Below are 27,287 nucleotides of genomic sequence, written 5' to 3' on the forward strand. Positions count from 1 at the left end.
TCTGCCTGAAAGAATCGAGCGCATGTATGCAGGGTCCCCGCTTCTCAGTCCACATCAAAGCCTCTTTCTTTTCTGGGTAGGGTCTGGGTCAGTGGCCTTTTCACAAAGCCCCCAGGATACAAAGGATTGGTCCCTTTCTGGGATGCACCTCTGGGCAAAAGTTCAGCAGATGGTAAGCTCATCTTGGATGGGCTCTACAGAAGGGAGGAAGGGAGAGAGGAAGGGAGGGAAGGGAAGGAGGGAGGGAGGGAAGGAGGGAGGAAGGAGGGAAGGAGGGAAGGAGGGAAGGAGAAGGAGGGAAGGAGGGAAGGAGGGAAGGAGGGAAGGAGGGAAGGAAGGAAGGAAAGAAGGAAGGAAGGAGGGAAGGAAGGAAGGAAGGAAGGAGGGAAGGAGGGAAGGAGGGAAGGAGGAAGGAGGAAGGAGGGAAGGAGGGAAGGAGGGAAGGAGGGAAGGAGGGAAGGAGGGAAGGAAGGAAGGAAAGAAGGAAAGAAGGAAGGAGGGAAGGAGGGAAGGAGGGAAGGAAGGAAGGAAGGAGGGAAGGAAGGAAGGAAGGAAGGAAGGGAGAGGGAGGGAGGGAGGGAGGAGGGAAGGAAGGAAGGAAGGAAGGAGGGAAGGAAGGAAGGAAGCATCAATCACATGTCACACACTGTGCTACGGGCTTTATTATTACACTTGATCTTCACAACCTTGGGAGGTGCTTTTATTAGCTGAGGAAACAGTGGTTCTGTGTTGCTCACAATCACACAGCTAGTTAAGTGTCAGGCTGGTCTTCCTCACTCAAGGTCCAGTTCTCTCTCCAGAGTCATCAAAGCTTCATTTGGGAATGAAGGCACCTGGACAATCCCAGAGATGAGACATTGGGTTGCTGAGACCAGGCCTGTCACCAGTAATCACTTCAAAATGATTAAACGAGTTCAGCCCAAATGATGTACAGGGGCACACGAGAGCCGTCTGAGTTGCTGTCTACAACCGGGATGTGAGGCAGTTTAGTGCAGCAGCAGGAGACCAGGACTGGGCCATGTGGGACCCAAATTCAGTTATTGGGTCTACTTAATGCCCTCACTGTGTGAATAAGTCACTGAACACTTCTGAGCCTGTCTCTTTGTGACTCCTTTTGGGGTTTTCCTGGCACAGATACTGGATTGGTCATTTTACATTTGATGAAATAGAAGCAAAGTTAAGTGACTGCCCAGGGTCCCAAGACTACTTAGTGACTGAGGCTGGATTTGAACTCATGGAGGGAGAGGAGTCTCCCTGACTCCAGGGCCAACACTGTCCACTGTGCCACCTGGGTCTCAGCTTCTTCACCCATAAAATAGGATTCCATGACCTCTAATTTCCCTTCCAAATCTAAAGGCTTTAAGACCAAGTCAGCTTTTGTCCCTTTTCAACTGAAAAAGCACCCAGATTTTGGATGGGACTTCATACTGATCTACTTTGGTCTGGCAGTTATAAAAGGGTGCCTTCTTTCACCCAAATAAATACAAGAATCATTCATCAGAGGCATCATTTCAGTCCTGACACCTCAAGCCACTGGACACAGGCCTCCTTACTCAGGCCCTCGCACCCAACACTCCATCTCTCACTCTGGGTTGTCCGCCATGATTGGAACTCTCTCCTCTCCGCCTCTTGGCCTTTTTCAATTCTTCCAAGTTCCACTTTCTCCTGGCAGCTTTCCCCAGTTCTTCAGCGACTTCCCTGAGATGATGGTCAGTACATCCTGTCTACGTCTTGTTTGCACATCTGTCTGCATGTGATCTCCCCCATTACAGCGAGCACTCTCCAGCCTTTCATTCTGTTTCTGCACACAGCCTGGCACGGAGCTCAATGCTTGACAAGTGCTACTTCCGGAGCTTTTTTTCTCTTTCAACTATAATGGGGGCCTTGAATATAGGGTTTGCTCAATCTACAAGGAATGTTTCTCTCCTGCTTTGGGCACCGAGGAAAAACCAAAGTAACAGTGGGAATGGGAATTTTTTTCCCATGAGTATGCAGGCTTTATCAAAAAGAGGCCTTTGAGGGTCTCTGATTTGGAGAGAATTTGGATTTGATTTGGAAAGCTACCAAAGAGCAAAAGGATCAAGGTTTGGGTGAAGACAGGGAGAGGAAAAGAAGAGAGGGCAAAGAGAGGGAGGAGACGAGTCAGACCTCTGGCATATGGGAGGCAGGCCATGTGGAAGCGTCTTGTTCTCCAAAGAAATCCTCCAAACCATGTGGTATTTCCCTGTTATAGTTTGCAGTACCATCTCGTGTTGACTGATGGCAGGTCCTGAGGTCTAAAGGAGAACTAGGAATATCCTCTCTTTGAACCCCATTTCCCTGGCCAGACTTTGTGATTACTACTCATACCTCTTAGTCCCTGTATTCAAGAAGCCATTCCTGACATGGACAAGGGCCATTTTCTCATCAGAGCCCTCACTACCCACCTCTTGGGAGTCTAAATGGTTCCTTGGTTTCACCTTCTCAGGAAGGTCTGGGCTAAAACCGGGAGACAGGCACCCTGCCCGGGGAACCAAATTTAGCATGAGGGTCAGGCCAGAAAACTGATATAGCTCTTTTTTGAACCAATTGCTAACAACACATACTGTAACGCTCCCAGACCAATTCATTCATCTGCCTCAGACTCATTCCCTTTAAATAGCAATGTGTGCTCCGAGATTGAGATTCAAATACACAGGGCTGCCTCCTCAACTGATTTATGGAGACAGCTTTTTGGATTCCAACTCCTAAGAGAAACACGGGGGCTTGTCGGCTGAGCTTATTGATCAAGGTCCAGCCAAATGCCAAGGTATATACATTTTATTTAAAAAAGTTTACAGTTCTTTCATTATACACAACTATTTGAGAGGTTATAGTCTTAGAGAAGAGGCATTCGTCCTGTTGACAGATGTGCCCACTACATCATCACAATGCAAGAAAAAAAGGTGGTAGGGAGGGGGGAGGAGAAAAAAAAAGATAAAAATCTTAGACTCCAATGAAGGGCACGGAAGCCCCTTTCATCTCTTCAAGTATCACACAATAGGTACCAAATACAGTCAGTAAATAACAGCCATTTCTCATGAGGCCTACAACCCTGCCCCAGGAGGTGAGCCCCAAGCAGGCCCTGCCCTGGGGCGGCGAGTGGTGATGGTGGAGAGTCCTCACATAGCTAAAAGCTGCTCATTCTGTCCACATGCCCTGAGACACCCTTCCACAAGACTCAAGGCTCCAGTGAGAAATCCATTGCCTTCCAGAATCTTCTGTGAATGTTCCACACGGCCAGGGGGAAATGAACATGGGTTAAGGGGAGGGAAGTACTTGCTGCCCTCCGGTAATCTGAACTAAGATGATTTCAGAGGACTGGTTTGGGGTGCCGATTAAAAAACACACGCAGGCACACACGCGCACAAACACACCACACACAAACCCTGCTAACCTTTCCGAGTGTTGTGTTGTGTTCCTTCCCACTTTCCTGGGCGAGCCCGTGAGACGGGACCATTAGTCGGGGGAGAAGCCATTGCCCAGCTGTGGCTGTTTCACCGGTCAGGATTAACAGAGGATGCCTCCCTTTCACCCTTGTCCCCCCTAGTCACCGCATAGGAGGCTTAATACAGATAAAACATCAGACCAAAGAGAACTGGGAGGTTTGAGGAATATGTTGAGATCAAACTCCCTTTCCAAAATTAAACACTTCTCTGAGTTTATCATGAACCTGTTGGCAATTAGAAAAGTTTTTTTTGAGGGGGCAGATTAGGTCCTGGTGAGATATGGCAACTTTTGGGGCTCCTCCATCTCCAAGGTCTGAGATGCCAGGGTATAACTGTACGGTGGCCTCGGAGAGGGGGACACCCAAGGACACAAGCCAAAGTGCCTGTTTCTAGTCTACCCACCAGCCTCCATGGAGGGCCGGGGACAGCGCATCGAATGCTGCCGGGCTGAGACCATCCTGCTTGTTGGTGTTTGGCCAGAGCTTAAGATCAGTCACAAGAACAGGCAGAGAATGGCACAGTCCTACAAAACCACAGGATAGGGTTTTAGAAAGTACAGGTCCTGCCCAAATGGGGGAAAAGGGAAAACAGAACGCCACTGCTAGTTACCTCAATAGCTGCGTCTACTTTTCCTTAGGAAAACTCGGTATCAATCTCATCAGGAGGAGGAGGAAAAAACCGGGTAAGGTTTGGAGCACAGACAGAGCTGGTTGGTGTAGGGAAATTGACTTTGGCTTACTCTCCCAGCCATATTTGTGAGGAGGGGGAGGGGAGGAGAAGAGGGAGCAGGGAGGGAAGACATTGGGTTCCCTTGAAATACAGAAAGTCCTCTTATGACTTGGGACCACTGTGGGCCTCATCACCTAGAGCAGCTTCCCTTGACTGCAGTAGAGGGGCAGAGATCAGGCGTAAGAAATGTTAATTAGGCAATCTTTTTTAACATGTAGAAAACCAGTTTCCACATATAAAGAAAATGTCCCATCTAGAGCCAAAAAAAAAAAAAAAAAAAAAAAAAAGCACAAATCCATAGTTAGTCCCCCAGAAAGCATAAATGTGTACAATCTGAAGGGACACTATGGCAATTTGTACAGCAATGGCAAGAGGGTCTGAAAGCTAAGAAATCTAATCACTGACACACTTGTGTACACACCTACACACACCCACACACACCCACACACAAGATGAAGCAATGCTCAGATTGGCTTACGGTCTCCAGAACGAGTCTCACTTAGGAGAGCACCCTGTACTATAAAAACCTCTGATGCTGGTGCTTTAGAGTAGAAGGAATTGTTGGCTTGTCTGTTTAATTAAAGAAATGGGCCTTGGTCATGGAGACGAGATGTATACTGGTTCACATGCCCCCAAACCTAGTTATGGACTGGCAACCTGGTTGTTAACTAGATTAAAAACAATAGTTACCTGGAAATAAATTTAAGGTAATTAGAACACTATTGTTTATACAATATTGAAAAAATACAATTTTTTATTGTTTTAACTGAAATCACCACCCCAGCACTTTAAGCCTACCCCTAAATAGCACCTACAGTAAAGGTTATAGCACAAGCAAACTGCTAATTCAGCAGGTAAGCAAGTTAGACAGTGCCAGCAGAGACACCCTCCCTCCCCCAAAGTAATGAGAATACAACGTGCTAGATAAGAGTTTAAAGTACACCATTACAGGTTAAATAGTTAATACTACCCTTCCAACAAGCCACAAATGCTAGATAGATAACTTCAGCACGGTAACTAACCACAGCCCTACATAACTGCACTTTTTTTTTTTTATTTTAAGCAAATAAAAAGGAAAGAAAACCTTTTGCGTCATGCCCGTAATTAACGTAAAATAAATTCTTTGTATGTCTTTTTATTTAGGAAAATAATCATGCTAAAGCAAGTTGTACTTTATATAGATTTTTTCAAAGGAAAAGAGATTGATTGTGCTTTTTGAATTAAAAAAAAAAAAAAGATAGGCTATCTTCCAACCTTATTGACTCAAACCTTGTGGAATACAGTACTTCTAAATTTAAAAACGCATTTCAGAAAAGTTTTGTTTTTTGTTTTTGTTAAAAATCTACCGAATAAGCCCCGTGGGACATTCAAAACATTTGTTTTTAAAGTGTCTCAAAATTGGCTAATTCTGCTACTGTCCTTACTGGTTGCACCAAAATAATAATAATAATAATATTAATAATAATAATAATAATAATGAAATAAAATAAAATCAAAATAAAAAAATCGAAATTTTCCTGGCTGTCTAAAAAGATTCACAAAACTCCCCTAAAATACAGTAGGCAACATTAGGATCTGAAAGGAACTTTGTGGGCAACCTCTGGACATGTAGCTAGCTGAGTTTACATCTGATTGGCGGGCATTTTTAAAGTGTCTGATTCCCTCAACATTTAACAGGGAAAAAAAATCCACCTTCAAAACCTGTTCTACTACATCAGAAGATATTTTATTCCCTCCATTTCCCTCCCCCTTCCCCTTCAGAAGAGTCCTTCAACTATATCTGAAGAAATTTGCACTTGTTTTCCCCATTTCTAATCACTTTGGGTGGAATAACCTTTATTTGCTCAAATTTGTGTTCAATTAGAATTCTGAATGTGTGTTAGGGTCTGCAATATCCTCTCTCCACTCCCGGGAACAGACGGTAATCACGCCACCGCCAAGGGACGGAAAAAGGAAAAAAAAAAAAAAGACAACACATGAAATGAGAGTGCCGAAGTATTCATGGCCATTGGCCCATTCTTTCCAGGTCTAATGCTCAGCATAATGACTCGTTTTGATGAGACCCTCTCCTGGTAGATGAAGGTACAATTTGCAACATATGTCTAAACACACAGTTCAAGCACGAAAGAGCAACTTTAAAGCTCTCGGTCAAGGGTAGCAGTCTCAAACTGGCAAAGAAGTAGAGTCTAATTTTGCATGTGCTCTGAATGAACTGAAGCACTATCCATGTCATTTCCCTCCTTTTCCCCCTCTGCCCACAAAAGGGATGGAGCTCAGAATCCAGATCAAGAAAATGAGTCATGTTCAGAAAAGGGATTTCAAAAGGTCCCCAAAGCAAATACACCCGTGGTTGCAGGGCCCTGTAGCTTGAAGGGCAGGAATCCACATATAAAAAAGTACTTAAAATCCAAGTCAAAAAACCTTCCTTTAAGCGTCAATACTCCAGGATAGATAGCTCCCTGTACTCAGTTACGGTCACTCCATTTAAAACAGGGCGCCAACACCAATGGGAAGGAGCATCACTGCTACTGGGTTGTTGTCTCTCTAAGCATGCTTACATCAGGCCTTCTCCCTCCCCAAGTCTTTCCTCTTTACTTTGAAAAAGCTCTAGTCTATCTTAATGTCCAAGGGTTGGTTGGTTGATTTGGTTTGTTTCTTTGGAACCACCAATAAAGGAAGCAGTATTTTTCTGTTCTCACATCTACCTATCAGAGCAGCTATTTCTTTGACAGCTCAGTAGCGTACAAGTTGACTTGGCCAAATGGACTTATGAATGCATGCATTCAGGCTGCATATTGCTACCAAAATGGAATGTGGGAATATGCTATGCACCTCAGGTTGAGAAATGACCAAGAAATCAAGATCTAAAGGGTGATATATAATATATATATATCAATGCTATTATTCATAAAAACCTTGTTTAGTAATAAAAAAAATTGCTTTGTTTAAATATGAATATTATAGTCTGCTTCTCATGGTTAGGAAATAATAGTCTTTCTGAAAAGCAGGTGGCCTTTTCTACTACAACTCCATGTCTTGCGCCTCGTCTTCCGAAAAGTCAGACATAGAACTCTCCGACGAACTGTCTCCAGTGCCCTCTTCCTGTTCCTTCAGTGCTTCTTCTGTTGCATATTTCTGAATGTATTCTGCAGGGAAACAAGAGAGATGGGGCACAGTGAGCAAGTGTGGATACCTCCCAGGATGCCTCAGACAGTGAGCAGAGAGCTCACATTCTTAGACTAGTCACGAGAGGGATGTGCTGGGGAAGGAACTTGTGATAGCCAAAAGGCCTCATTCCTGGAAGTCTAGCAGCCTCATGTCCCAGGGTTGTTGCTCATCCTCTCAAGGTCCTCATGGGCCCTCAGTCTCCTTGTCTATAGGGAAAGATCCCTTCTAGATTAAATTCCTGAAAGGCCAACTGTAGCACACCTTGCTGGGAGTTTTAACAGACCCACCGAGGACAAGATAACACGGACCACATATCTAGAGTCCAAGTGAATAGGAAAGGAGAAGAGAGGAAAAGAGAGAAGAAGCAAACTGAGAGGGAAAAAAGAACCTGACATAATCCCACCTTGCCCTCAGCCTCTTCTCCATCAACCCCCCTTTCTCTAGGCATCCTGTGGGAGTGCAAGGGAGAGTGGTAGTCTGGAATCAGGAAGTTCTGAGCTTACATCCAGCCTCAGATACCTACCAGCTGGGGGGACCCTGGGCAAGTCAATTCACCTGTTTATCTCAGTTTCCTCATCTGCAAATGGGGATAATAACAGCACCTACCTGTCTGTGCTGTTGTGGATCAAATGAAGTAAATGTAAGGCCCTTAGCACACTGCCGGGCACATAGTAAGCACTTTATAAAGGTGAGCTATTATTATTGTCTCCAGCTAAATGGATCTACTCACTGTTCCCCAATCTGTCACGCTAGTTTTTAAAGGCCTTCTGCAAGAAGCCTTTACAATCTGCCCCAGTCCAATGTGCACTTTTTCTGTTTGTTTCTATTCTAAAACAAATATTTAATTCCAATACTTATTTAACAATATAAGGGCTCCAAAACACAATGATTCTTGATTTTATAGTTTTGTAAACACAGGTAACTTAAGTCTCTTACTATAAGAACAGATTTTGAAATGTTATTGAACCGTAGACTTTGCCTGTCAGGTACTGAGCTATATGATTAAAAAAAGGTCACTAAAAATAACTTGATTAAGTGGAAAAAAATGAAACAGTAACAATAGCTAGCATTTATGTAGCAGACAGTATCTCATGGGAACCTTGTGGTAATCCTGCGAGGTGGGTGTTGGTTGTTATGATCCTCATTTTACAGACAAAGAAACTGAGGCAGGTCTTGTTGACTTTCGGGCCAGAAACCATATCCACTGTGCCACCAACTGCCTAGAAGCAAGTAGCTCTTTTTGGTTTTAATTTGCATTATTTACCTACAAACAAGGCTTTTTCAACCTGGGTTGAATTCTACTCCCAGAAAAATTAGAACCACTGACTAAACCATTAAAGATTATTCCTAGGAATCCTAAGTGTACAATGTTTTCAAATGAATAGTTTACCTATATCATGAAAGACTCACACCTCATTCAGCCACTTGAGTAAAAAGGATGAATAACTTACCTAAAGTACACAGGAAGTAAACCCCAGTGTCTGAATTTAAACCCAGGTTCTTCGATCCCAAACTGAGGGCTTTCCATTAAAACCTTGTCTTTCTCTAAGCATAGGGTAAACTTCTAAAGTGTAAGTTTCTCAAATGGTGGTGACTACAGGATAAAATTTAATTGAGACATTAAATTTGTCTCATCTTTCCCATATAAATGTATGAAATTTAATTCCTGAATTAGATCTTTATACATATATGTGAGACAAATAAAAGATCCTTGTGGGAGAAACTGTTTTGAGCCCCGTCTTCCTGTCCCATCTTCACTTTTTTGCCCCTATAGAGGTGTCAGGGAATAACTGCAAAAGATGATGGTAAGAAGGGTCTGTTTACTCAAAAAACTGGAGTTTTTAAAAAATACTCGAGGCTGTTTGGCTTACCTTATAAGGAGAACAAAATGTCTGTCTGAAAAGGAACAAATTCTGCTATCAAAGAAATCACTGCAATTTTGTACTACTGTTAACAGATTCATTATTTTGTTTCTTCTATTTGTTCCAATCCAGAAGCAACATGATATTGAAAGAATGATAATATTATCAAAATGGTTTAGAATAGTTCTTCCCAACTTGGGTGGACCTGATCTGATTATCTATATCACCATACATTAACTGACAGGTGTTTTTGTAGGGCAAAATATAAAAGATAAGTACTGAGTAATTTCCATAATAAGGAAGGGCAGGATGTAAATACGAGTATAGTTTAATTTCAAAGGTTATTTTCCTCACCAGTTTAAATCATTCTTCAAACTTTCAACTGACCCCTGCAAAACCTTGTGTTACAAATTTTGCCCTCCTCCCCCTCCCCACACTTCCCTAGATGGCAAGTAATCCAATATATGTTAAACTTGTTAAAATATATTAAACTTTTTTTTTCAAAGGCAAAAAAAGAGTATTCATAAATGAATATGTTTAAAAATGCTGCACTTAGGAAATTCAGGCACATGTTATTATTAACTATAGAATTTTATATACTGTTATATGTTGCTTTAGGCAGATAGTAAAATCTTGAAGAGTAAGCAAGATAATAATATCTCTAACTATTGTTCCTACTATAGTCTTTATCTTGGAAATACATCTTAATCAAATAACAGAATAGAGAGAATGCTTTAGTCACCCAAGGGAGATATTTCGGCAGCCCTTCTATAAGATAAATTCCAACAAGTATAGTTTTTCCCACAGCTTCTCACAACTTGAAATGGCAGTCTGTTAAGCCACTGAACAATCAATATATTAGTTCAAATCAGTTGTTCAAGATTATAGGACTTGTATAATTTTAGAAAAGTCTTAGAAGTCAAATGCATATTAAACTCTTTGTTTTAAAGCTAGGGAAATATACAAGATAACTATTAAAAACCATGGCTTAATAATTGTTAAGTGTTGTTAAGATTTGTTAAGAAGGTCTACAACCAATCTTCCAAAATGGCAGATGGATTTCACAGAACTGAGCTATAATATGCAAGTGGAAAAGTAACTGGTCAGTAGAGCAAGAACTGCTTAAGTCAATTTACCTTAAAACTAAATTGGTCTCCACTAGGAGACCATATATGCTAAACAGTTCTGCTGGGAGAAACAGCTATGTAAGAAGGCACCAGACAGTAGTTTGGGTATGCTAACTTAGAAATCATAACCAGTCATGTGATTGTGTTACACAGTAGTAGTATTTTTTAGGTCTGAAATAAGAGTATTTTAGAAAAGAAAAAAATAGCAGGTTGTATATAACCCCTTAAAAGTTACATACGTACTTTAATGTAATAAAATGGAATGATTTATTTAATGTTTATTATAAGGAACTATTGAGAAAAAGTAAAAGACCTACAACTTTATTCTTGAAAAGTTTACAGACAATAAAAATCCTAATAAGTTAATAACAGCACAAGTTTTAAATAAATAGTTCTAATTATAAAAATAAATGATTTTGAAAGCCATAAAAACTGATAGTGACCAAACATACTTCCAGGGGATCAATACTGAAGCATGCACTATCTACCCTCCTAACAAGATGATGGACTTGAGGCTTGGAATGAGACAAAATTTTTGGACATGATTAATTAGTTTTGCTCAACTATGTGTTTAAAAAGAAAAGTCTTTTTTTCTTTTCTTTTCTAATGGTAAAGTTAAGTGGTGAGAGAAAAATGACTTATTTCCAGTTCATTACAAAATCAAACTTAATTAAAAAAAAAAAATGGAAATTCCAAGACAACAAGATAATGGATATTTTACAATTACAAACACAACTGGATGCCATATGAATGCCACAGATGAAGAGTACTACAAGAAAGTTTTACTTTAAAAATGGGATTAGAATTTATAGGGGGAAAGAGGAAAAAATGGGTATCTCAGCAGAGGTAGAGAGAGCAAGATGTGTTTGTGACAAAGTGAGCAAATCAGTGAATAGGCTTCATATAGGGATAGAGACTAAAAGGAAAAAAACCTTTTATATCACAGTATATAAAATGTCTTAAATGCTAGTTAAATGGGACTTCACCCTTTAGATAAAAGGAACCATTAAAAAAAATTTTTTTACATGATCAAAACAGAATTTTAAAGAGATTAATCTAATATCAATATGTCAGATGGAGATATTTAAAGGTGGAAAGGAAGAAAAGTAGGTTAGCTTTTATTTGGTAGCCTCATTCTTCTCAGACAAGCAAGGAAAACAGAATGAAGAAAAGTGATTTGCAATATTATCATTTCAGGAAGCAACTGATTCTATAGGTCAGGTCTGAGCAATTCCAAAGGAATGTAAATCATTTTTCTTTTCTAAATTATGCTACTGTTATGTATCTGTTTGTACAAAAAACCCTGTCTTAATTATTTCCATGTAAAAACTAAACAGAAGAAATCTACTGCAATGCTGTAATATGAGTTCTATTTAAAACTATCCAATCTTGCCATCAAACACTTTCTAGGTCAAAATTTTAATATTTGGTTTTAAAATTCTTATCTTGAAATTGATATCCATTTTGCTGTGAGAGAATTTAAAATTGGTAAAATGATTTATATACACTTCAAAGATAGTTGTATCAAATGGGCAGTTATTATGCACCAAATATGCCACTTGAGTAAATTAATTTTTCTGAATTTATTTTTCCTTCTTGTGCAAAGTCACTGAACACTACTAGTCTTTGCAGAACTGAGATGGTTTATTAAAAAAAAAAAAAAAAAAAAAAAGAAAGAAAGAAAAGAAACCATCTTTAGCTGACTGACAAAACATGTTTCAGTATTTTTGCTCCTGTCTTCATGAAAAGACATTCACGCACAAACCATGTTTAAATAATTTTGACTGTAATCTTTTGCAGGTGCACTTCAAAGAGGCCAGAAGTCTCAGCATTTATTAAGGAAGCTGATGTACTGGATTGCTGTGCAGGTGGGTAGCAAGTTATGCTAAATTGGACAGGCACCAAAGGGAAGTCTGCCCTGCCCTGAAGAAACTGGAAAGTGTTCATGGTACTTTCAAATCCCCTTCCTTTTCTGGTGCCATCTTCATAAATCTAATTGTAATTTTAGCAGAGTATATGTGCCTTCAACAGGAAAACTATCAGGGTGACTGGGTGACTAAGGACAGCGAGACCAGTGCCCCAAGTCGGTGGTGTAGACCTGAGTTTAGGACTCTGACCAATGACTTTTAAGTCCAATGCTTTCTGCAAAGGTGGGGTGGACAATTTACAATGACACGAACCTGGGTTTACCACTAACTCCCTGCTACAATGGGCCTCTGCATTTTTTCCCCCTTTCCCGCTTCTGTTTTTTCTTTCTCTTAGAATTGTCAATCACACTCCTGAGCAATGCTCAGCACTGAAAAAGAATGCGGATGCTTGTCTTAGACCATACTTCTCAATCCATTCCTGGTGAATGGTACAGACAGCGGTACAATGACTCAAGCAAAACCTATGGTTTCTGAGCAAAATTGTCGATTCTCTCACCTTTAATTTTCTGTTTGTATTCTTCTGGTCGATGAAGGTACATGGCTGCAGCATCACCATTTAGAGGATCTATGGGGTTTGGATAGGCCAGCAACTGGGGCAGGAACGACTCAAATATATTGGTAAGATCTACAAAAACACAAATGTGTTTAAATATTTATCAGGAGATGCACATATTTTATGCATTGGAGCATGGAAGTAGGTTTAAATTTCATTTATTGCACACATTCCAGGAATTCACTTATTACCTGCCTATCTGCTAAACAAACTTATGTTAATTGTTTTTAAATTCCCCAACTCCCCCCAATCATTAAGTTTGCTCTGCATTTGATGAGTGCATGCTTGGTATCATCCCCCCAGGCAACGATTACATCAATATTTTTTCTGTTCTAAAAGCATCCACTGGTAAATTTAAGTTCCTAAAAATCCTCATTGTTCCTAAAATTAAAGACAATTCCCATACCTAATTCATTCTACAACTTGGTTTTCCATTTTCAAACAAAATACAATTTGAAAGTAATACTACAGAATTTGCTACACACAATCATTTTCTCCTTAAGTATCTATTATTGTTACTTTTACTTTCTAATGACTGAATGCTTCCATTTTCTTGAGTTAGAAATCTTCTATATCACCCTTCTTAACCTCCTATTCCACCCACAAATAAAATATTTAAGCACTATTTTTATCTAAAGAAATTCAATGGAATTTTGCAGGCTCATGAGATCAAAGGTCATCAGGAGGTTTACAGGTTAGAGCTAAGATCCCAGGAGTTTTGAAATGTGACCCTGTTCATACGGGGAAGCAATTCCTCTGGTTCCAAATCTAGCCCTGTTCCAATGTACCAGGCTGACACCTGGATACAATCTTCTCATAGCTTCCAATCTCATTAGGACCGTCCTCCAGTTATTTGGAGTACCAAGAAGAATAATGGACTTCCAAGTGAGATGGACCTGCAGCTTAAATTCCAGTAGGCATTCCAGTAAATTCCAGTAAAACACTGAAGAAGTCACATAATCTAACAGTGAATGACCTAAGCAAATATCTTAAGATTGTAAATTTGAGAATAGTGACAGCCCTGAATGAGTGGACAGTGTTTCCTTCACTAAGAATTCCCTACATCAGTCCATGTTTAGACCAAAATGTGGATAAAGAAGAGTATTCAAAATGCCAAATAACTACCTAATAGCTGTATAAAAACTGGATGCCAATTTGCCATTAAAGCTATATGTATAAAATAGCCTTATGCAAGAGAAGTGTACCGTAAAACATTTTGCCAAGTTGGTTAACACTTTCTCACTAACTTGGTTTGTTTCATCTTCCATTTGCTACCTTTAGTCACTCTAAAAAAGTTAGAGCTGTAATACAGACAAATCAGGAAGCTCTAAAACTATATACAAGTGACCTCCAAGTGAAGATCAAAGAATATGGTCTGACTCCGTAAGATGTATGATCAACCAGTAGAAAGTTGAAACCATTAAAAACATAGAAAATCTTCTTGAATCTCATCTGTTCTCTGAGATATTGTGAAGATGTTATTGGGAAAATAACACACATATACATTCTCAAGCAGATCCATTCCCTGCTCACTGTGGCTATGACAGGTGCCCTCTGGAAGTTAAAGAGAATCGATCTGAGTTCCAGGCTAGTGACTAGTGATTTCACAAGTACACTTTGGTTGGGACAACAGGGAATCCAACAGGACAAGCAGGTATGAATGGTTTGTGATCTCATTACATTACTTTCTCTTCTCAGCCTCTTCCTCACCTTGACTTTGTATATTACTGCTGAGGTTCACAATCTTGTCATTGTAAGCTCCCACTTCTCCCACATAGCACATAGCTAATCATTTGCTATGCTTTGACTTCTTTCTCCACAATTTCTCTCACATTTGTACCTTTTCTTGCTTAGATTAGAATAGCTTTTAACTGGTCTATCTCTAAGCTTCGACTTCTCTTCCCTCTCAAATCCATTTTCCATGTAGTTGTCAAAATAATTTTCTTAAGTGAAGGTCTAATCATATTACTCGTTAATAGTGGCTTCCTACTCTAGCTAGGATCAAATGTTATTTCATCCTTTGAAATTTCTGCTTGTGTGTAACTTTTACAATATACATCATTATTAGTACACAGGTATATGTACTGAATTTATAAATAAGTAAATATTTATTTTAATTTAATTTAAAGGAGTGCTTTAATATTTTTTATGATCATTCTATCTCCACCAAGATGGTTTATTTTTACTTAGTGAAAAAGTAATGGTCTTTTTTATGTTTCATCTATAGGTTGGTAGGTTAGAGTGGGTTCCAACAACAGTATCAAAATTGTTACTTTTAAAATCTGAAGATTTTTTTCCCTATTTCTTCTCATCACTTACCCTTAGATAGAAACACAAATGACTAGAGAAATAGATTTCCAAATTAAAAGGACAGAGATGAAAGGTATGGCTAATTCACAATGAATTGATTAAGTAACTCTTCCCTATCAATGGGGACTAACATAAGTTAGTTCCCAACAGTATCTCTAACTTAAGTAGCAATGAAGGCCTCCTTCAATAGCTACATTAAATTCCCATACATAGTGATCAAGATGTCTTTTTTACACTTTGGGTCAAGAAATGCCCCAAAAGTTTTGTTTTGTTCTTGAAATTCATGGTACAGAAAATCCCTTCTAACCAACACTTCAGGCAGCTACGTTGTTGAACTGTTCATACATGCAGAAGTGGTTTTGAGTGTAGGATTTGGAGCCAAAAGATCTTTTTTGCTCCTACTACAAGGAGGAACAGTGACCACACCATTTCATCTGTTTATGTTTCAATTACTTATCCATAAAGTAAAGGGGTCAGACTAGATGACCTTTAAAGTTCCTCCTGGCTTTAAACCTACAACCTTGTGTTTCAGGCAGCTCAGTAAAAGGAAATGAGAACATTTTCCAGATCAATCCAGAATTACTGCTAACCCTGAGGATTTTCATGGTGAAATGTTATCATAAATGTTACTCAAAGGAACAGAAGCTTATTTATTTATGTGAAAACACAGACACACAGACACACACTCCATAAAGAAGCTTTAAAAATAATTCAGAAGTAATTCTTTAAGTAAACATTCAAAATTTACTTCAGGGCTAGAAAAATACCTCAGAAATGACATTTCATAACCAAGGATTTCATCTATTACAGGAAAAGTAGTCAAACTCTGCTCCTACAAACTTTTATGATTTTTAAAGTTACTGATAAGGGTTCTGTGTAGGCAATATATCTAAGAAGCAAAAGAAACCTCAATTACTAGTTTTTCCTTCCTGCTTCTACTTTCTCTTCCTGTTTCAATACACCCTGTCCAGTTCCATTTCACTAAAATACAGAGTCACATCTATAAAACAAGAACTATACACAGAGCAGAAAAAGAAAATTATATAGCTCAGATACAAATACAGATGCTAGCTACTAAATACCAAATTACTGGGCCAAGACATTTAAAGAGAACTACTCTTTTAAAAAAAATGAAAGAAATAAAAGAAAGTAAATAAGAATGATCTCTCACCATTGTCTCACATGTATATCACACAACTGTCAACCAAGAAAACCAAAAAGAAGCCAAACTATTCCTGGGATTAAAAGTATTTGTTTTCATTTTTAAAAAATTGGGCACCTATCTTGGTTAGTCACAATAAACTATGATGCCTAGTAATTGAAGAACTTTTTTTTTAAACCTCAAAATCTTAAACCACTTTACCACTATATTTTGAAAAGTAGTACAATGGAGAAATAAGATAAGACTTATTTGTGCAAATCACATAGCTTGTAGACAACAGTCAAAGGCCAAGACTACCAAGAGGTCTTTACAATGCCAGTTCATGTTAAAGAACAAGTAAACTGATAACTCTTGTTTTATTTTAGTTGTCAAAATGTAGCCCACACATTACTGGTCCCTAGATGCTCTATGAACTGAATATTTATAACATGGCAACATCCATATTTAAGCTTTGGGCACAAACTAGCAAACTACAATTACATCTCATTTATTCACTGAATAATATTTATCACCTTCTATATTCAAAGACTTTGTCTTTGAATGATAGGATGAAGGATTCAGGATGCAAGCAATAAAATAGTTTCTGCCCTCAAAGTATTTCTAGTAAGAAAAATTCCAAATTCTCTAAAAAGCAGCAACATCCATTTCACTGATTCTGGAAAACAGAGGTCTTTTTTGCAGAACAATACTGGACTTCCTTCTGTTGATTACCACTAGTTTTATCATGTGTGTATTTTGTTTGCATTTTACTGCTTTCATGCTGAAGCTAAAATTGAAACTGTGAACACTTGAGTGAAATGACTGCATATTGCCTAGCATATAGTTTGCACTTAAATTCTTTTTTCTTTCTCCCACCCCTCTCCCCTTTTGTTCTTGCCCTCTCAAATAGTTTCAAAGCAATCTAACCTCACTTAACCCCACTTTTCAGTCAATAAGTACCTACTATGCACACTAAGCATAGCAGCTAGCACCTACTATGGGTCAGATACTTTGCTAAGCTTTCAAGACACAAAGAAGGCAAAACAATAATAATGCCAGACAGTGTATTAAGCTTTTTCTCATTTGATCCTCACAATTCTGGGAGGTAGGTGCTATTATTATTCCCATTTTACAGTCAAGGAAACCAAGGCAAACAGAATTATGTGATTTGCCCACGGTCACACAGCTAACTGGATTGAAACTGGGTCCTTCCTGACTCCAGGCCCCAGGGCTCTAGCCACTGCACCACCCAGCTGCCCACACTAGAAAAGCAGTGTGGCTATGTGCTGGAGTCGGATGAAGAGAGTCAGTTGGAAGAGTTCTGACATCAAACCACTATGTGACCTCTGGACAGCTGACAGTGTGCACCATGGTTTCCCTCCTTTGTAAAAAGGGATATCCATAAAGCCCATAGCTTCTACATGCTGTTCTCCAGAGTGCCTGGCAGCCTTTAAATCACCATGTGAATGTGAGCTGGTGACCCACAGCTACTCTCTCCCTTCTATGGACTGGTACAGATTCTGAATCCCTACCTTTAACCCTTTCATCTTCTAATTTTTGCCCAGGCCATCACCTGTCCCTAATTTGTAGTGTTGACAGATCTAGGTAAAAGATTATTAAAGTGAATGCAGGCAAGAACTGATGAAGGTGGTGGTCGGTGTGGGGAAGGGGAGGGATGAGAGAGGAGTTGGTTTGTTTTTGGTATTTTTAAGGTGACTTTGTAACAAGAATCAGTAGTGAGAGAAATTACACTGAATTATCTCCAGCAAAGGAATAGCAGGTCAAAGTACCAGGAGTCTTTGGGGGTGGAAAGTGGGGATGACAAAGATGAGAAACATCTAAGCAAAGGGGAAGTGGTTCGAAGCAACCTGGCTCTTTGGGATGCACATACTCAAAAAACCCACAAAGCTAATCCCAGGTCTTCCAAGACTTGATGTGTGACTGTGGGCAAGTCTCTTCCTCTCTGCATCTCAAGTTCCTCATCTGTAAAAGGAGAAATATAATATGCTATCCTTTACAGTAATAAAAATTACTGTAAAGTACTTTTCAAACTATACCAAAGGGCTATATTAAAAAATTACTACTACTACTACAACTACAAATAATAATAATAATATAATCTTATTTTCAGGAGAAAGTAGTAATTAAAAAAAAAACTACCATATTCTACATGTTCTTCAAAATAAGTTAATTGGAATGAGTCTTTTAAAAAAATCTACCAGCTCCACTAAGAGTAACTCATTTTTTAAAAAAGGCTAATATATAGAAAAATCAGTCAATTATCCATTTTATAACAAGTGGCCATATTTGTTCCATTTTCAGATATCAATTTCCTTTCAGTTAAAATGGGCATCTGTCTATAAAGCATACTGGTATCTTCAAATGAAAACTATGTGGAAGTGCAAAGATATAACTGGCCTGTTGGATCTTTGCACTTTCCCAACTGCATTCCTCAACTGTTCTGGCAATCTGAAGGCCTGACTGACAGAATCTCAGCTACATATCTATTTACCACCTGATACCCACTACCCTACCCCCCACTTCCCCACCCACCCCCCTTCTAAAAGAGATTTATATCAAATAGCTATTTCTGCCCAAAAAATAATTCTGTCACTCTAGTGGTAGACCAAAATGGCTCCTTAGTAGTCAGTATCATTGAAATGTTTCTCTATTCTGCAGTCTTCTCTTTCCGTTTAGTATCCCAAGCATCCTTAATACCATTTTCCTATAATATTCAATAACTTTTAAACACTTTGTCCTTTCTACTTAAACCTTTTCTCAGAATGTTGGTATGAGCCACTTACACTTCAGTGTAAATTTAATTCAATGTTTCCTAGGGGTATTTGTATTTTAAATCTCATCTTAACATTTTTTAACTCCAGAAATCTATTTTTATACATTCAAAGGATATAATGAATTACCAAATCTAGACCAGTCCCTCAAATTTCTGCCCACTTAATTCTTTATTTCTAAAACCCAAATCGTCTCTCTTCAATTTCCTTTTTCCTACTCCCTATGTCTATTAATAGGATCATTATTCCCCAGTCCCCCAGGTACAAAACCTCAGTCATTTTGTATCCCATCTTCTTTTTCCTTTCTTACAATCATCCTTCCTCCTCTACTTCCATGGACTTTGCTCTAGTTAAGACTCAAATATAGGTACCTCATACTTTGGTCAAATAAATAAATATATATATATATATATATATTCCTCAATCTAGCATCCTTCCTCCTCACCATTTTAATCTATAAGCTAATAACAGGTTAATCTTCTGTATCTATTTATTTTCCATTAAAGTCCCACTCAGATGTCTCCTGAGTATGTGCAGATGACTCTGGATTCTTTCAAGTTTATAAAACTCTGGGCAGATGCTAGCTACCCAGCTGACAAGGGCATAGAAAAACAGTCCCAGAGACACACTGAACATCTGCCATCCACATACCTGCCTAAGTTCAAAAAGAATTATTAGAAGCTTGTTCAACAGGTGACCTTTTGTTTTTTAGAATATAGCAACTCATGAAGATCATCTCCATGTGGTGAATGGAGGCGGAGGAGAATTAGGATGATGGAAGCTAATCCATGGTTGGTTAAAAACTCACAGTAATCAAACTATAGGTGCCTGAAGAAGTATTGAAAGAGTCATCAATTTTCTGTCAAATGTTAACTTCTATAGCCTAATATTCAAGGCCATTATGTTTCTATTCTATTGGTACCAGGCTAATTACCAAATATATAACCTTCTCTCTGATACCACCATGTTTTCTGTTTCTCTTCCCAGAACTGCTTCTCATTTGGAATGTACTTTTTTTTTTCTTCTGCTTTTCCCATTCCCAACATCATCATGTGCTCAGCACTTCATACAGTGAGGGGCTAAGCAGAATACACATGTGATAGATATTTGCTTTGTCATCTGGACAATTAACCTCACTGGGTCTCAATTCAATAATCTAAATAAGGATAGTTAATTAGTAATGTCCTAAATTCCTTTTGTCTCTATAAGTCTGAGGTCTGTGATTATGAAAAGAGAATTTTTTTTAAGTAGGTTGGTCTGCCTAAAAAACTACAAGAGCTACTTTATCTACCCAAAGTTCTTCTAATAGCAAAGACATAACTTAATATTTTTAAATGACTATAATAAGATAACATGATCTGTCAGAGCAATATTTCAGTACAGAATTAGTTCCATAGGAATAACGTTATCAATAAGTGACAATGGCCAGTTCGTTTTTGCCTAACTTTAGCATTCAATCCTATTCAGAGCCCCTGAAATTTTTATAAAAACAAATGAATAGTCAGTTAATCTTGGAGACTAACTTTTACAATTTTGGTTTTGTTTTTTTTTTTTTTTTTAAATAGCAAGATTTAAACAACTGATTGGTATAAGAGTTGGAGAATAGATGTTTATGGACACTAAGTATGTAAGTCACTATTATTTAGGCACTTGTTATTGTTTTACAGATCTTTTTTTGTGGACTTGTGACCACTTCTGTGCCTATTGACAATGACAGAGAAAAAGGAAAGTAATACTCATTTTAGCCATTAATTTCATTTATTCATATTACCCCTATCCAATTATCATGTTTTCTATGATAGGAAATGGAAAAACTCTCAACTGATTATTTAGTAAAATCAACATCATAAAAATAAATGTAGTTTACATCATAAATCTGTGTAATGAATTGTATAGAACAAGTCTGTAATATGACTAGTCATAACATTATAATTCATCCACTTAATACATTTATATTTATCTACTCTGTAAAATTATATAGTCAACTTTCTAAGGCTGTAACAGAACATGTACAAATCTTCAAAATTTTGTTTTCTACCAAAATTAACTAATGAGTTTTTTTTTTTCTTTTCTATTCAATTCCATAGGTGTTTATGAGCACTAAGAGTAGAGAAAAGGGAAATGGAGGAAAAATGTAGTTAGACACAAGTAATAAAGTGGCCATTTAACACTATATAACTGCAAAAAACATTTATGTGAAGTCTTGGTAAACAAAAAGTCCTGAAAATTTCCACTAGAATACAAAATGTACTGTATGATTGAAATAGGCAGGCATGAAAAAGAAATAGTTTGAGATCATAAGTAATTTTCTGAGCAGCAGAATTGAACCTAGCTTTAAGATGGAACATTTTGTCTCTGCAGCTATACAATCTACAATCTAAAGTTGGCTGCATTGTAAATCTTGTATTGTAAAATAAACCGATACTGGATATCAAAAGAACTTACTCTACTGTCGTTTAATTTACAAAATGTTAGTGTGCTAATCCTGCCACTGCTGATATGGTTCTCATGCAGAAAAACGTCATCTACCTCTTAAATAAAAAACTGAAATATGTACTCAATTATACGGCTAACTCAAAAAGAGAAAATCCTAGATAAAAAGCTTTCCTTGCCTTTTCTATACCTCATAGCTACCATCTCAACTCTCTTGCCCTTTAGTACTAAACTTCTAGAGTTACCCAATACCTGAAGCCACTACCTTCTTCTTCAAGCCTGTCTCATATAAATAACTAAGGAGGCCCTTCTCCACACCAAAGCAAATCATTATACATGCATGAGGGATTTCATTTCCAATTCATCATTCGCTCTCCTCTCTCACTCCCATCTCACTATTTGCAAATCTTTCTGTCTCCTGGCTACTTCACTACTACCTACAAACATGTCAATATCGCTCCCATCCTCAAAAATCCCTCATTTTATCCAATATCCTCTCTCTAAATTCTTTGACAAGATTAAGTTGATACCTCTATTTCATTTCCAACTTCTCAACTCATCATTCAAAGGAAAGTTTCCCTCTTCAAAATCATTAATGATTTCTTAATTGCAAAATCTAATAAAGCTATGGTTTATGAATGTAATGGAATATTACTGTTGTATAAGAAATGATGATCAGGCTAATTTTAGAAAAGCCTGTAAAGACTTACATAAACTGATGCTAAGTGAAATGAACAGAACATTGTACACAGAAACAAGATTATGTGATCAACTGTGATGGACTTGGCTGTTTTCAACAATTAGGTGATTCAGAGCAATTCCAATAAAACTGAGAAAGTACCATCTGCATCCCGAAAGAGAACTATGGAAACTGAATGTGGATCAAAGTAATAGTTTTTGTTGTTGATTTTTGTTTGCTTGCTTTTCTTTCTTGTGTTTGTTTTTCCTTTTTAATCTGATGAGAATTATCTCTTATTGAAACCATTTCCCACATACAGCACAAGGCTTTAGGCGTAAGTGCTTAATAAAGGCTTGCCACCAAATGAAAAATCAGAATAACTAGACTTTAAAATAGGAAGAACTCCTTGAGAATAGAAGTGAAAACCAAGAAATAGTCAAATTACATCCAAGATCAAAGCACTTGGATGGTTAATTTGATGAAACACTAAAGCAATATGAAGCAATAAATGAAAAATTTAGCAAATCTGGGTACACCTACTTCAAAATAACCATTTAAAAAGTAGACAATTCTGTGGTTATAGAAAAGGGAAATTATCAAAACCATGGACCACTAAAACATTGTGACATCAGCAAGTACATTTGTCTCAAGGTAATGAAGTTAAGTGATTAACACACAGCTAGTGTTAAGTGCCTACAGACAGATTTGAACTCAGATCCTCCCAACTCTAAGGTCAGTACTCTTATCCACTGTGCCACCTAGCTGCCCCACAAGTATATTTTTATTTAGAGTAGCAAACCAGGACCATACAATTTGGTCATTTAAGAGAGACCATTGTAAAGATTTTGATCTACTTATCAAATAAGTTCACCAAACCCCCAAAATATCATATCGTGTGTGTGTGTGTGTGTGTGTGTGTGTGTGTGTGTGTGTAACACCCTGTGTATTTATTTAACAACAGCAAAAAATTGAAGCATTAATGCAATTGTTCAAACTTAAATTTGAAGGAAGTAAATTCTTTCTCATCAAAATTTATGTGGTCCTTCCTTAACATGACTGAAGATCTTCAGAATATGGGTTCCAAAAAAGAAGAATGTTGTCATTTAAATCAAAATTCTTTCTTTTATTTCTTAGATGTTCTTCTGAAATCTTGTTTAAATCTGAAGTGACCCTTTTTACTTTAGGGAATGCAAACAAAAGCATCATGACTACAAGATTTGTTATTAACCTTCTATTAAATAATGGCAGTTAATAGGCAACTAAGCATTCTGGTACTTTTTTGCAGCTCCCATTTAAATTTAGCATCAAGAAACCACTGAGCAACATTTTCAGAGTATCCTATAGTTTTCAAACAGTAAGAATAATCAATATGTAAATTCCATACTGAATCCAAGAGTAAGTGCCTATCAACATTCACTACATGATAAATGCTAGATTCTAGTAAGTCCATAAATTAAGTTGTGAGACTTGTTGGAACTCTGTTGTTACTCAGTTGTTTTGCAGATACGTCTGGTTTTTTGTGTTGTTGTTTTTTTTTTTAATAGAAATACTGGAATGATTTGTTATTTTCTTCTTCAGATCATTTTATAAAATGAGGAAACAGGGTTAAGTGACTTGCCCAGAGTCACACAGCTAGTTAACTGTAAGAGGCCATATATAAATTCAGCTTTTCCTGACATCAGGCCCAAAGCTCCAACTTCTAGCAGTTTATTTTGGAACTACCCAGGAGCCAAAATGGAAACTACCTTTTGTCAAGGTTTCAAAATAAGCAGTAAATTAATTGCTGATTCTGAAGCACTGGCTTTGTAACAGAGAACACAAAAAGAGTGTGTGTGCATGCATGTGTGTGTTTTGGTTGCAGATTATCATGAAATGGATATCACTACTGAATTCCAAATAATTTCTCAATCCCAAGGAATATTAGGCTGTATGTGGCTGATTAATTTTTTGGGTTATATATCAACACCATCTGAAGATCTCCTAGTTTTTAGATATGGTATATATTGAAATTCGGTCATGGAATGAAGCATCATTGGAGATTATTATTAAATCCAACAGTCTCAATTCATTTCTTCTCATTTTATCTACCACAATCAACATTTTTTGAATATCAAGTCCTGGAAATAAAACACTAAGACTTGTTATGAAATGTTTCAAAGACAATACGATGTTTGTGACAGAGATCAATATTGATTTCTCAATTCTAATCAAACAATAATTGTGGACCAATAAATCATTCGTGAAGACCAAAAAAAACCATACACTTCTACTGGGCATAAACAGATAAAAATGCTGTAAACACACAAGCTCCAAAAAAACCCACAGTATTTTGAAACAAATTACTTTTGGACACTATCTGAATGACTGCTTAACATGCTTCCCCTAAGCTGTGTAACAATGGACCCAAGACAACTTCTTCCAATTCACAGAAAAAAAGTGAAATTAAGGTTTGAAAAACTTACAGAAGCATTAGATACATTTTGGGAAAATAGTGACAATCAAAGAAACAGCACAGTGACTAAAAGCTAGTGCAGGAGAAGATGGATTCAAGAATGCTTCTGCTGAGCAACATTTATTTCTAAGAAGAGCAAAGATTATATTTAAAGATCATCTTTGAATCTGAGAAGATAGTTCTAAAGCAAATGAATAACCATTAGTCAATATATTCTTTTACATGGTTATCTTTACTATATATTTTCCAGCTTTAATCTTTTGTGTTTGGGAATGTTTTCCTGTTATCAACCTACTATATTACATATTCTGGTAAAGAGAATGACTTAATAATCAAATATTTCTTTAAAAAAAAAATTTAAAAAGTTCCCAACATATGGAGGAAACTTAAAAAAGGAAAAGCACTCCATAGTTGGTTTTGTTTTTTTAAAAGGGGGAAGTATAATGACAAGTTCATGATTAACATTTGAATAACTCTTACCAGCAATGATTCAAGATTCAAGTATCAAAAAACTTGAAAATTTTTGAGTTGTGATTGCATGCTACCTTGAAAGATCTAAGTTGAATTTTTGATGCATAGCAATTGTATAGGATTCCACGTTTATGGTACCAAGATGTTACTATGATGTTGATAATAATATTGAAATATACGTGTAAAAACAGTCTTGATGGAATTTGTCCGTTTTGTCCTATTTTCCCATGTCTTCAATGTTTAGTGTGTTAAATTTCATTTTTCACCTAAACAAGGTTAAATGAATAATGCAATTGAAAATATATTTTAAATCTTATCATGAGTTTTTAAAAAGTCTATTACAAATTGTATCATTACTGATTAAACAGAACTTTGTGGGTGGTTTTAAATAAATTTTATACTTTTAAAAGAAATGCTTTTGCTGTCTTATATTGTTGCCCTCTGTCATAAAACATTGTGTGACCATAAGCAAACCACTTGAATTTTTGATGCCCCAAGCAATGTTTTAATATTATAAAATTATAATAGAGTAGGGTGAAACTCTTTCCTTTCTCTAATCAAAAAGTTACAGAGTTGTCCACTTCACCAATCCCTTGATTCCCCATAATCCAAAAGCAAAATATTTTCCCTCTTTTTTCTGTAAATTTTCACATCAACAGAATGGAAATATGCAGGTGAGGATCTGAGAACTTACTGGTTAATTAAATAATATATCTGACCCAACTGTTGAGAAAAATAAACTGCTTCATCTTTGGAAATGAGTTAAATAGAGTCTATGACAGAAGAGTGATAACTTACCAAATCAAGACAAAGTCAAATGACATTAAGTGAATTTCATGTAGCTTGTGAGAGGAGATAGACACAAAGTAGGCACTTAATACACACTGACAAGTAGTTTATGAAACTTCGAAGAATAATGGTAGAAAAGTTTACACTTTAACAATTTCAATAAAAATTAGATCTTGATTATTATTTTAAAGTGGAAAGGTAATTAAAGGTAGAGTACATAGGCAAATTTACAACAGGTAAAGTCATGTGATTTTATTAGATTGCTAGGTTTTTAAATCCCCTCCCCCCCCCAAAAAAAAACTCCTTAAAATTGCAAGGATTTTGGAGTCTAGATTCTTTCCCCTAAAAACTGATCATAGAAAACATTTATGTAAAAATTCACTGAGGAAATAGATAGATAAGAAAGACAGCTCTGGATACTTATGTATTTTTGGGGGAAATTTACATACAATTTTATAACCATCTCCCTCAAAATTTAAAGAAAAATTAATTTGCACAGAAATGTAAGAACTTTAATAATTTTTTTTCATTTTCTAGTTGAGTATTTAATTTTATAAATAGTCAATTTTTTGCCTATGTTATTAACGTCGAATTATCTACCTTCTAAAGTTCTCAGAATAAAATCTGCTACAGGAAATGGACAAAATGAAAATGAAATATTTATGACAATCTTTTTATTATAGATTTTGAAATTATATATATATAGACACCTGGGGAAAAGTTTGCAATGGACTCAGAAAGTGGACCACAGTAAGGCATGGAGAAAAGTCACATAGAATAAGAAAATAAATATAAATCACTATATCTGCACCATGGGAAAAAAATAACCATATTGATAAACTGAAAGCTCTCTAAGTATCAAAAGTATTGTTGTCTATTAATCCATTTGATTTCACTTTGGTAAAATCTAAGGATTGTATGTAAAGTTTTTTTTTTTTTTTTTAAATTCAATAGGTTTAATTTACTGTCTTTGTTGGTGGGTTTTAATCTTATAAATTTTTTAAATAAAAAATGAAGAAAAACTACATAGAGTCATACATTAGAGCTGGAAAGGACCTTCCTCCCAGTCATCTAATTTAGTTCTTTTTAGAGATACAGAAATAACTTTTAATATACCATACCTTGGCAGCTAGATGGCACAATAGATGGAGCACCTTCCCTGGAGTTCAAACTTTGTCTCAGACATTTAACATTCATAGCTATAGGACCTTGAGCAAGTCACTTAATCCTAATTGTTACTCCCCCACACCCACACCATGCCTCCTTGCTTTTTACCTTCTATTATGAGAAACTCGGTTTTGAACAGACAATTTAAAAAATTTTGTCCAATCTTCAAAATTACCTTCTCATTACTCTATTTATGTAGCCCATAACCCTGTATTGAAA

General features: G+C 37.0%; 1 protein-coding gene across 1 annotated transcript in view; it reads right to left on the reverse strand.

Moving 5' to 3' along the window:
* Positions 1–2,783: 2,783 nt before the first annotated feature.
* Positions 2,784–27,287, reverse strand: part of UBE2H (ubiquitin conjugating enzyme E2 H) — a 133,424-nt gene continuing 108,920 nt past the window's right edge. The window contains exons 6-7 of the mRNA XM_031939048.1: positions 12,778–12,906; positions 2,784–7,342 (exon numbers count right to left, since the gene is read on the reverse strand). Coding sequence (XP_031794908.1) covers positions 7,218–7,342; positions 12,778–12,906 — 254 coding nt within the window. The 3' untranslated portion in view covers positions 2,784–7,217. The remainder of the gene's footprint in view (positions 7,343–12,777; positions 12,907–27,287) is intronic.

The sequence above is a fragment of the Sarcophilus harrisii genome, chromosome 5 (assembly GCF_902635505.1).
Source record: "Sarcophilus harrisii chromosome 5, mSarHar1.11, whole genome shotgun sequence".
In the NCBI taxonomy this organism is placed as follows: Eukaryota; Metazoa; Chordata; class Mammalia; order Dasyuromorphia; family Dasyuridae; genus Sarcophilus; species Sarcophilus harrisii.